Genomic DNA, 12,929 nt, shown 5'->3' on the forward strand with positions numbered 1-12,929 from the left:
CCCAAGTCCAATACAGAGATCATTTTGCTGCTAATCCGGAGAAACTGATCTCAGTGTTCACACCCTTGGACAGAGAAAACCCAACGGTGATTTCAGATGAGCCCCAAATCAATTTTTCTTAGGAATTTAACGCTGGTTCAATGACTCCAAAGTGTCGTGATTGCTTGGCTCTGAGAGAGATAGAAAAGGTGAGCCGACAAATAAAAACCGTGTGGCTGATGAGGTTCTCTTGGAGCCGATGAATGGATCCCTAGGGCTGATAAAAACTTTCATGAATGCAACAAGGTCCAGAGTCAAGTTCTTTAAAAGATGTCAGGGCTCTGGACTGGAAGCACCGCCCTGCGACCGAGCAGCTTTGCACACTGGCGCCACTGTGAAGTGCGCTGTAAGGTGAGAAGTACGGGCAGGGACCTACCCGTGGACAGACCGGCAGATGGGGCTGACAGAGATGCTTTGCACACTGAGAAATGGCTGCAGCCAGGTATTAATTATTATGATTTCCCAAGGTATGACAGACAACTCCTTTAATTTTGCTTGTTTCTATTCAACTTTATTTACCAGCGGTTATTGTTTCTCAGAAGCGTGCACACTGGGCATCGCAGCTGCTGTCGAAGTAAAACGATCTCATTCTCTGAGCACACACCAGTAACTGGCCTGGGCTAGGGCGCCTCTTCAACAGAGTAGCAAGCACTAGAAGCTCAGGAAGGCCAGCTGATCTCTAAATTTCCATTGTGATAATACACAGAGAAGATAATCCACTTGTGAACCATTGTGACTTTAAATAACCCTAAAACCAGCTACGTGTCCATTTACTCCATTTTATAGTTACAATTTTTGATAGGCGAGAGGCACAAAAACCTGTACCCAAAATTTAAATTGTAGGGATGTTTTCCAAAAAATACAGCTCACTTAAAAAAATTAACTAATTAACTAAAAATAGCCCTCGAGCTATAACACCAACTTGAGAGAAAAGTGAGAGGCATCTCTACCACTATTTATGAACAAAGAACCCAGGAGTTATGCTCAATAACCACATTTCTTTATTTTCCTAAAGAAACACCCACTAAAACCCAACAAACGTTCTCTATATCTCCCATTAAAACTTTTCTCTATCTTCCTTGTTTTTGTTCTAACACATGTCTGTTAAAATTGTTTTCAATCAAACAGGAATACGTAACACTGAAGGTCAAGGTCCCTGTTCAGGTAGGATTTAACTCTGCAAGTATCTAACCTGGTGCCAACCACCCTGTTTGAAATGAGATCAACAAAGTTCTGGCCTAGACCCCTGACTCATATTTGGGGGGTGTGCGTGTGCAGGGTAGAAGGAAGTGTCTAATTCTCTTCAAAGGGGTATGAAAAGAGGATAACAGAGTTGGATGGAACCTCAAAGACCATCTAGTCTAAGCCATTAACCTTTTTCCCCCTGCCTTTCCATACTGACCTCATGAAGATGTGGATGAATTTATTAGCTAAAAGGAAAATGCCCAACTTCTTTTGAGGAAGTCCAATTAGAATTGGGTTACAGTCCAATTATAAACCCTTGTAATGTTGACCATAAACTAATTGGACTCCAATTAGTTTATGGTCAACAGTACCAAGCCATTGATTTCACATGTGAAAAAGATATCAAGCAACTTCCCAATTTGGGTAATTTCGGTCACAACTAGAATCCAATTCTTCACTTCATTTCAATTTACAGATACAATCAAATCAATGTATGAATGAGAAGTACTGGAGTGTAATGGTGAACTCCTGAAGAATCAGGCTGGGATGGCGAAACACCTTGAGGACGCATTGGGGCTCTGGCTCGCTTAAGCAGTGGACACACAACAGAGGTGAAGTATACTTCGAGTAAGCAAAACATGCTCTGTCCCAAGCCCACCGACGGGCCTTCTAAACCTAGCCGATACTTGCTGGTCCCACACAGCCGGTTGAAAGCAGATGAATGCAGTGGCGAACACATATTACCAGAAAACACGCAGGAACACGTACGGGGGCGTGGTATCGGCCAAGTCTGCTCAGCGTAATTATTACTCCGTAACAACAGAAGCTGCTCTTGGAAATCACACCTTATCTTTCCAAACCACACCGAGCAAAAACAATAATCAAAAAATGATTCTCCTTTGTGATCATTTCTGACCCCTTGATGATTGCGAAAGTCACTGCCTCGTAACGGATTAGAAGAAGTGTGGCAGCCCCAGAGGCGGTCATGGTGACAGTGCTGAGGCTGTCAGCCCTTATCAATCACTTTCCATTAAATAAAGCTTTTCCAATTTGGTGCTTCTCTCAAAGGCTTCATTTTGCCTGGATTAAGCCGAAGCATCAACATTGGAACCTCCTGCTCCTATTCTCACTCCCCAAATAAATGCTGTGAGCAGAAAGCCAGGCTTTTCCACGGTAGGAACTCAAAACCAAAGCAGACGACGGTGATGTGGTCACATATAAAAGACATCTGACCACAAACGTGTCACACCTGCATTATACAAAGGCCATGAGCACCCACAGGGTCCAGGAGGGGGTGTTCAGGAGCGCCAAGAGAAGGGCAGGTCTGCGAGCTGTCCATTTTAGCTCCTAAAAGGAATATCGAGCAATTCCAATATATTCATCGGAGCGCCCCAGTACTTGGATTTTAGAAGCAGGTCTCCCAAGAATTTTATGCTCTATGGTTTCACTGCCTGGTATCTATTATCTCCGTAATGGAGAAAAGTCATTTCTCTAAAATCTATAGCAGATATGTCTTGGGAGGGAAACAGTTTTAAATCAACTGAAAAGGGCATGTTTACAAAATAAGGGAGCCCTACAGAGAGGGACTCATTTATATCTTGGTAACACTGGTAGCCAGGTAGACGTTAGCTGCATTCCGACACCAAATTCACAAGGTGGGAGCAACGGCTTACATAAATATGATCAACGTTACAATCACGCACATGTTTCTGTACCCAATAAACAGACTTCTTCATTATCATTTGTAATGGCTACATAAGCGTGACAAGAGCCTGAGACAGAGTGGTGAGAACACAAAGTGATGAACAGGGAAGAGAGAGATTTACTTCAGAGTTATTCTCAAACAGGCCTAGGGACTGACCAGAGAGAGGTGAAAGAGAGGCCCCAAAGTGCAGGACATCGCCACGTGTTTTATTTGGCCCACATGGAATTTTTAACAAGGTTCATTTATTGTCAACACTAAAATCTGGGAGATTTCACTTAAAAGATCCAGATTTCAGGCTTCCCATAAAAAAATAAACACAGAGATGATCTGGTGTTGCATTCCCACTCGGCAAAGCTCTGCTGTTTCCTCTCTTGTTTGCCACTGGAGAGAATCACAGGGGCCCGCTTCAGTCATGAAGGTTTCCTGTCTGGCCCCCGAAAGCGTCTGAGGGGATGAAGGAAGTTTTTAGCCAGAAGCAATGGGAAGCAATGGGAAGAGGGAGCTTATGGGGGGCCAAAGATAATGAGCCTATGAAGAGCATACACAAGTTGAGAGCATGTTGGGGGCAGTCAAGAGAAACTGAGTGGTAGTGGAAGACGACAGAGACCTTGCGATTCAGGTGAAGTTGGGGTCTGAGATGCAGAGTTGTGAGGTGCCCATGAAACCATCCAAGAGTCGACAGAGTAGGTCAAAGAAGAACCACCCCCCACCATAGAAAAAAGAGCAAAGGACTGAGCCCTGAGTATGTCTTCCATAGAAGATGGAAGAGGAAAAAAAGAAAGACGAAGGGGGACGGGATTAGCCCCTTGGCTCTCCACGAGCTGGTCCCATCCTGCCCGAAGAGCTGCTCTAGGGAATATCACAACCAAGTGAGTCACGCAAATTTCTGGTTTGCCGGTGCATGAGTTATGTTTACCCTATACTGTAATCTATTAAGTGTGCAATAGCATTATGTCTACAAAAACAATGTACATAACTTAATTAAAAAAACACTATTAAAAAAAATGCTAACCATCATCTGACAACGCAGGGTTGCCACGAACCTTCAGTTTGTAAAAAAAAAAAAAAAAAAAAAGCAACAAACCAACCAAAAAAACACCCACATCATCTGTGATGTACAGTAAGAGCAAAGCGCAAGAAAATGATGTACGCCTGTACGCTGAAAAAAGCTCAACGCTGCTCCCAACTTGGGTCTAAATAAGTCTACGTGAGACATACATCTGTAATAGATAACGTGCTTTGTTTTGTTTTTTCCCCTGGATGTCCAGATCCAACCCCCATTTCCATTCTGAGGGAATGCCCATCCTGTGAAGTCTAACACAGCCAGACTCTTCCTCTGCCCAGCCTTGGCAGCCAGGCCTGGCCAGCGCGGCACTCTTCCACTGACCCAGAGAGGCAGAGACGGTCAGAGGCAGCGGCGTCACTCGGCAGCTCTGGCGGTGGCATCCCGACCTCGCTCTCCCTGCCCAGGGACGGCAGCTCTGCCCCCGGCCCTCCAGCTCCCTGTCACTGCTCTGGGCCTCAAACAATCCTCCACTCAGGAGCCCGCTGATATACGAAGGAGACTGTTGATACAAGACGGCCAGAGCTGGTCTCTGATTCTGACCCTGGAAGCATCCGAACCAATACCCAAAAGGCCTAAACATGGAAAAAAGCTCTATGCGTCTAATAATCTAAAAGCCTCCAAACAAGAGTATTTAAGTAAATGATGGGACGGTACTAATAGTATTAAAAGAAAAATATGTTTATAAGACATTAGCTATAACTGAAAAAAGTCTGAAAGAGAATATATATGCATATGTGTATATATCTATATATGAATCACTTTGCTGTACACCTGAAACATTGTAAAACTGTTCTTCAACTTAAAAAGTTAAAAAAATACATAATAAAACATTAAAAAGAACGGTTAAAAATACAGGATTATCATAATCTTGTCAAAATACTATGTATAGAAAAAATGACTAGAAGTACCAAGATATTAAGGGACTTCCCTGGTGGCGCAGTGGTTAAGAATCCGCCTGCCAATGCAGGGGACACAGGTTCAAGTGCGGGTCCGGGAAGATCTCACATGCTGCGGAGCAACTAAGCCCGTGCACCACAGCTACTGAAGCCCACACGCCTAGAACCCATGCTCTGCAACAAGAGCAGGCCCCACTCGCTGCAACTAGAGAAAGCCCGTGCGCAGCAACGAAGACCCAATGCAGCCAAAAATAAATTTTTTTAAGTTTAGTAAAAGAGTACCAAAATATTAATAGTAAAAGTATATTTTCCTTAAAATTTTAATTAATTCTCAAATTACAAAGTAATACAGGCTTACCATAAAAACTTCTAAAGCTTTGTAAAGAAAACATCAACAAGCTCACCCAGCTCCAAGCCTGGCCCCCGTGCACATCTCTGAAGTAACCGATGTCACCTGCACCTGCTCCTCCACACCTGTTGTCACGCTCTAATCAACAAGTCTACACAGCACCTATGTGGATCCTTCTGTCTTCCCCTGTTTCCCTCTCTCCGTCCCTTTCTCCTTTAAAATGGCATCACAGTGTACACATTCTGCTTATTTTGGTTTGTCACTTGACCGGACCCAGAAGAAGCTTCTCCTACTCATCCTTCAGACGTCTGCTCCTGTGTTGTGTCCTCCTGGAAACCTCTGGGCCCCTAGGCTGATTGAGAGCCTTTTCTGCCTGCACTACTGCAGTCACTAGTGATTTACAGTGTGTGTCCCCGCCTCCTACGCTCCAAGTTCCCCGAGGGCAGGAACTGTGTGCCCCAGGTACCTTTCAGCTCCAGTACCGAGCCCAGTGCCTGGCACACAGAGTAAATGTGCGTTGATTGTAACGTTGATCATATTTATGTAAGCCGTTGCTCCCATCTTGTGAATTTGGTGTCGGAATGCAGCTAACGTCTACCTGGCTACCAGTATTACCAAGATAAATAAGATGAGCCCCTCTCTGTAGGGCTCCCTTATTTTGTAAACATGCCCTTTTCAGTTGATTTAAAACTGTTTCCCTCCCAAGACATATCTGCTATAGATTTTAGAGAAATGACTTTTCTCCATTACGGAGATAATAGATACCAGGCAGTGAAACCATAGAGCATAAAATTCTTGGGAGACCTGCTTCTAAAATCCAAGCCCAGTAACTGTGTTGGCATGGAGGGAGAAAAGAGTGAATGAATGAATGGGAAAGGCAGCAGTAAGGTTAAGGACCAGAGGGCTCTGGGGGCAGATACGCATTAGTGAAGGACTGGGCGTTTCTCCAGAGACCGAATGAAAGGTGACACGGGGGTACAGAGTCAGGCACACACGTATGTAAAGAATAAGGGAGCGGGCTTCCCTGGTGGCGCAGTGGTTGAGAGTCCGCCTGCCGATGCAGGGGACACGGGTTCGTGCCCCGGTCCGGGAAGATCCCACGTGCCGCGGAGCAACTAAGCCTGTGAGCCATGGCCACTGAGCCTGTCCAGAGCCTGTGCTCCGCAACGGAATAAGGGAGCTGAGGAATTCAACTAGCTTATCTCAACGAAGAAGGGTAAGAAGGAAGGAAACAATAGCTAAGAATATTCTTGATAAACAGTAAGAGAAATAAAAGAACTCTCAGAGTTATTCTCTTGCTCCAGATTAACTGTTTGTGTTTGTGGTAAGGCTTTGAAAACAATTCCTTGAGAGATTAAGTTGTCTCTAAGGTCAGTTCGATAAGCCAGACAACCTGGAATTCAGTTTCTTACCTATTTTGTGTTCAGTTCAAAACAGCTAACATAAGAAAAAGTGGGTTTTGTGCAATACAAAAGTAAGGCAGCCTCACCACCATCCCGCATATGCACTAGAGGTGGTTTTGACTAACTTCATGACTGGTAATGGCTTCAGCCACAAGACTATAAATTTCAGTTTATTTGAAAAAAAAATCGACTCATTTCTGATTAAATGAGCATGCAAACCTCCTAGCTCCGTAATATTCCTGCATAACTTACTCAGATCATCACCATTCTCCTTAAAGACCTTTCTAAGCTGGCTGCAAAGAGAGGTAAGAGCCTCTGAGCCTTACTTATTAAGGTGGCTCTCGACGACCAATTTAAAGCCACATTTTAACGTCGGCTGGCATTTACTGAGGACTCACTAGCACAGTCACGATACCGCCCCGATTGTTCTCATGCGGTCTGCAGAAGAGCCATGGGACCCTCATTTTGAGCCACGGAGAGGGCAAGCGGCTCTCCAAGTCACCCAGGTTTTAAGTGGCTGAGCCCCAATGGTGATCCCCCCTTCGCCTGGCTCCACGCCCGTGCGGTGCGCTGTCCTTTCTCAACCACTGAACTCTTCCACCTCCTTAAGACGACCCCATTCCAAGGAGTGGAAGGCAAATCCAATGGTTCCAGAGAGAGACCCTGTCAATGCAATGTCAGTTGGGCTGATTCCTAACCACATCAATGAGACGCTGCTAAAATCACAGTAACTCTGCTTCGACAACATTATGTAACAGTCAGTATACTGAGAAGCAGTACTGTCCCTCAACCCGAGTCATTCAGAACCCTTCGTCTGGCCTTTCACAATTGGCTGCGTCCCTCAGACTCAGACGAGGCTCTATTTTGAATTCTAATGAGGACGAGGCACAATGAATATTTAAACTGCAATTACAAAGATCCCGCTTTTATGCGGATGTCCTGAACACAAATAACAGATCTGAAAGTACGCATAGGTGCCGATGGAAGATATCAGTCTAGTTTGCGTTTAGAAGCTGGAGACAGACAATAATACTGTTTTCTACTTGATGCTATTATTGGGGTGGGGGCAGGAGAAGAAAAGGGAGGAAAAACCACCCAAAGATCCCAGTAAAAAAAATTTTTAAAGCCCAGGCTTCCGAGTGAAAGGTTCACAAAGAGGTGCTTGAATCCTTTGTTAACAACTGAACAAACAAATTCATCATCGGGCCGTGCTGTGTGGCCCCCTTGCAATTGGGTCTGTCCTTTTAACAAGAAATTTCCTCACTGGGAAAGCATCTAGGACTGATATATCAGATGGGCGAGGACGATATGGTGGCGGAAGGAAAACAAAAGACCATTTCACGGTTCACAGCCTAGTTTTGCACTCCCTTAAGTAAAATGATGATGTGCCGCTGCTATTCTCAGCTTACGCAAGTTCTCTTAGTTAAACAGCCATGGAGTTAACAGTAACCGAGTTACCCTGAGTGAGTTGCTTAATCCCCACCCCCCAAATAGTTAAAACATACCCTGCTTGCAGTATCATGTACTATGTGTTTGTGTTTACATATCAGTGATCAACCTGGCCTTGCACTAGGGAAGAGCAAGTGATTAACTCTTTGCTATGTCGTGAGGCTCTTGGACCAAGCCTTTGCCCCCAGACCGTAATTTAACTTCCATGGCGTTTGGACATCCTTTCGTAAATGTTAGCATTTATGGAAAGGGAATATGGTTTGTTTTCTTCTTACATGTCCTCTGGTTGAGTTTCTCTCCTGCTGGTACCAAATATGCCCACTGAGACTTGAGTTTCAGTTACCTTTTATTTATAGAAATTCTGTTTGATCCCGTTTCAAATCTTCTAGGTTGTTCTTTATAGTTCCTATTCTCTGAAGATACTTTCAAACTTGTCATGTCCTTCTTTAAATATAATCATAATTGATTTTATAATCTGCATCTGATAATTCTAACACCGCAAGTCTACGCAGATCGGTTTCTGTGGTCTGTTGCTGATCCTTGCTCGTCTTGTGGGGTTTCCCAATATGCCACGTTATCTTTGAGTGTGTGCTGGTCATTGCCTTGAAAGTTTTTTTTTTGGTTGATTCCTAGAGACCAAGGATAAACATGCTCTCCCCTCCAGAGAGGTATTTCATTACTTCTGCCAGGCACCTTGAGCTACAACAGGTAAATACAGCTACCCAGGATACAAATGCACAGGAAAGCCTTTCTGTGACCACAACTTGTCAGGAACGATAGTTTTTCCTTTTTCTTCTTCTCATCTGTTCAGTGCCAAGGCTGCCTTCTCCACAATCCCCAAGGACAATTTATTTCTGGTATACTTTTATCCCAAGGGTTTGGGACCCTACTTTAATGGGAAAAGGGTCTCCTATTACACTTCCCAACTAGGGTGGGCCCAGGACCTTACCTTCCAACTCCACTTGCCTACCCCTCTCAGGCTGCAGAAGTCCCTGACTCATGCCTGCAAGTGGGCTTTATTAGATTAAAAAAAAAAGAAACTACTAGAAAGTACCTAAGAGTTTAAAGGCTGAAAGCAAAGCAAAAGGTCAGGTCAGTACTGTAGCTACCCCACGAAAATTAAAACTGAATTACAATTTGATTCAGCAATTCCATTTCTGGGCATGTACACAAAAAAGCAGGGACTGGAACTGATACCATACACCCATGTTCACAACAGCCAAAAGGTGGAAACAACCCAAGAGTCCACTGACAGATAAATGGATAAACAAAATGTGGCATAAACCTAACAATGGAATAGTATTCAGCCTAAAAAAGGAAGGAAATTCCCGACACATGGTACAACAAAGAGGAATATTGAAGACATTACACTAAGTGAAATAAGCCAGATACGAAAGGACAAATACTGTACGGTTCCACTTATATGAGGTACCTAGAGTAGTCATATTTGTAGAGACAGAAAGCAGAGTGGCGGCTAACAGGGGCTGCTGGGCGAGGAATGGGGAGTTAGTGTTTAATGGGTGCAGACTTGCAGTTTGGGAAGATGAAGAAGTTCTGGAGATACACGGATGGTGGTGGTAAATGCACAACCATGTGAATGTACTTAACGCCACTGAACTGCATGCTTAAAAAGACTGACAAGGGTAAAGTTTATGTTAGGTATACTTTACCAAAATAAAAACTTTTTTTTTTTTTTAAAAGGTCAGGCTAATGTTGCTAAGGGCTGCTAGACCTAATCAGTAAATTGCACAATATACCCTGAGTTCCAAGGCTTAATACTAATCAGGGGAAGACTTAGAAGTTAATTAATGGGGGTCATGAATACAAGTCTAACCTCCCTAGACCTTTAGGGCCACACGCTGAACCTCCATCAATATGCAAAACTAGCACTGCTTGTCGACAAACACATACATAATTGCAAAGGTCCCTTGAACAAATGCAAATGCAAAACATTTTTCTTTAAAGGTATCAGGCACCACAAATGATATAAGGATAGTTATGTGGTGTTGCTATACTATCGATAGAACTGCTAAATAAATATTAGGGGGGAAACTGAAGAGATAAGAGAAAGAATTCTCTAAAGTATTTCCATTGAAAAACATTGGAGAAATTTCTTCTTTCAGCATCTGTTGTACGGTTGTACCTCCCCCTTCTGAATCACTACATATAATTCTAATACAGATAATATATATACTTATAAGTAAATATAAAGGGGGCATGAGATCAATTCACACTTAACACATTTTAAGATACCAACACATGTTTAAAAAACATGCATTTTAGTAATTCTGGGCATCTCTAAATTTCTCCTGTTTTCAAAAAAAAATTAAACAGCTCAGCTCAGAAGATTTTATGGATATTTATGGCTATAAAGAGCAACACCAGGTAAAACTACAAAATAAAAACTTGGCAACAGTAGAAGCCATATTCTTCATTATGACGTCATGAATGGCATGTGGTGAGGGCCTCTATGTTGCAAATACAAAATCTTACTTGCTTAGTGCATGATTGCTTAGTGCATGAAAAAGACCTCAGGAATGTTGTCTCTTAACTGGAAGATTCTTCCTACTTTCAACATATAAAGATAATGGCTAATACTTGCTCACTGCTTATTATTTGCTAAGAACTGCTGTAAGGGCTGTATATCCCTACCTATCTATCTACTTACCTACCTACCTCTATATCATCTATATCTTTACCTACATTAACTCATTTATTCCTTACAACAACCCTCCAAGATAGGTACCATTATTATTCCCATTTCAGAGATGGGAAAATCAAGGCAAAGGGGAGCGGGTTTTCACAAGGTCACACAGCCAGTGAATGGCAGAGCTGGGATTTGAGCCCAGGCTCTGGGGCCCAGGCTCTTAACTATCGTGTTCTACTGCCTGACTGCATAAAATATGGAAATTCAGGGACGATGGCGAGTGTCGGACACTTACATATTTTATACAATTTCATTTTTATAACCAGGTCATCTATTTTTTTTTTAACAGCCAAGGAAACTAAAGTTCAGAAAGAATAAGTTTATATAAGAATCGAAGATAATAACAGATGGAGGTGGGAGTGAACCCATCTATCTCTGTCGCCAAAGTTTCAGGATCTGGTGCAAAGAACAACATCCCTGTGGTTAGAAGTTATGAGAAGGCCGGTAAAGCAAGATCAAGGAGGCTTTGCTTTGCGCAGGAAGTAGAAAGAAGCACATGCCTACAGGCGCAGAAGCACAGAGTGGCTTGCTATCTGGTGGATGAGAACTGCCAGGTTACAGGGAGGAGACAGGTGATAAAAGGGCAGCAGGTGGGCGCCTCCAAGTTCCACTTCCTCTGAGATTCCAGAGTCCATATTTGCCCGGTCCTCCATCACCCTGTTGCTCTAGATTTCTGTTTAACCACACACACAGGCAAGGAAGGTAACACTTCTCAAGCTGTGCATCCCAGATGAACCTCGCACAGAGATCCTTGTTCTAAAACTGGATAGGTGGGAGGGATCCAGTATATTTTTCATACCGAAAGGGCTAAAAGTCAGGCAAAGCATGTGCTCAGATCGTTAGCTTTTTTTAGTGCTACTGCATTTCTATTTATAACAAAGTTATTAGCCTTATAAACGTGGTGCATCTTTGTGAAGTGAAGGATCAAATAACCATGACTGTGATTACTGCTAGTGTCACCACCATCCAATGTCACTTACCTGTGGGCAAGGCACTGTGCACAAGCAATAGATCATTGAAATCCCACAAACACGTGCATCAGAACTTCTGCCGAAGAGCAAGGACCCACATCGGGATTGTCTGGTGCGCTTGTTAAATGACGAACACTCTTGAACCCCAACCTAGCCCTACTCAATCAGAATCTCGACAGGAGGGCCAGGGAATCAGCACTTTAAGAGTCATTCCCAGTGATTCTTATTTTGGCCCGTGTTTCCTCATTTTACGTACAAGGTATTAAGAAATGATAACTTCACTAAATAACAGGATATACACTCATTTGGACTTTAGGATCTGTGCTCTTACCTGCTCTACGGCTCAAGCTTCAACAATGAAGCCTGTGACTAAAACAGGCACAAAACAAGCAAGATCGCCTTTAAAACCCATGAGATCTGCCACCACCAGTCTGCAGGATGTCATAGAACTTCCCAAACTATTATTCTCGGTAAGCATACAGGAAGGTTTCTTACTTTAAATTAAAAAAAAATTAACAACGCATTATACTTCCCCTGCCCTCATAACAATTCATTTCATTTTAACAAGATTTAGGGATCTTCTAGCAATTTCAATGCTTCATCACATGAAACTGCCTGTACTAGAAGAGCAACCAAATCCCTGCGGTGAAATGAGACCAACGTGGGAAGCTTATCCGCAAATGATTAGAGAGGCAGAGCTATAACTACAGCAATCTCTTACCACAAGACGTGGACTTCCTGTCCACCAGATTCACACGCCTGGTTTCGGTGCGAAGTTTCTCATCGGTATTCTCCACCAGGTTGGCAAGGTCATCAATTATCTCTATAAAGGAAAACAAAGATGCATGGTTAATACTCCAAAAATACCTTGGCTCACATCAGAGTCTCATAGCTGTGGTGGTCCTTCCTAGTAATAATTCTCTCAACTGCAGTGAGTGAGAAGGTTTTAAAGAACTCATGTATATTCTCTGAAAACTGCAATTCTGCTTCATTAAAGGTTGGGGGTGGGGTCGGGAGGGAAGGAGTAGTAAAGAAAAAAACGAGTTCAACACAATTCCAGGAGACAGAGGAGAAATGTCAAAAGTTCAGGGGAAAGAAAGCATGACCCAACAAATTTATGCCCAGCCAAGTTGTCATTGGAGTATAAAGACGGCAGACA

At 43.2% G+C, this 12,929-nt stretch overlaps 1 protein-coding gene across 3 annotated transcripts in view; it reads right to left on the minus strand.

Annotated features, from left to right (window-relative positions):
* STX8 (syntaxin 8) overlaps nt 1-12,929 on the minus strand; it is a 235,795-nt gene that overhangs the window by 77,976 nt on the left and 144,890 nt on the right. For 2 of the 3 annotated variants that reach the window (XM_027131051.1, XM_027131052.1), the window contains exon 7: nt 12,492-12,593. In XM_027131051.1, the coding sequence (XP_026986852.1) occupies nt 12,492-12,593 (102 nt within the window). Of the gene's footprint in view, nt 1-6,880; nt 6,915-11,212; nt 11,217-12,491; nt 12,594-12,929 lie in introns of those variants that run through there. The other variant, XM_027131054.1, reaches the window with a different exon arrangement.

The sequence above is a fragment of the Aethalodelphis obliquidens genome, unplaced genomic scaffold (genome assembly GCF_003676395.1).
Source record: "Aethalodelphis obliquidens isolate GAN/ISIS:26980383/991018 unplaced genomic scaffold, ASM367639v1 scaffold38, whole genome shotgun sequence".
In the NCBI taxonomy this organism is placed as follows: Eukaryota; Metazoa; Chordata; class Mammalia; order Artiodactyla; family Delphinidae; genus Aethalodelphis; species Aethalodelphis obliquidens.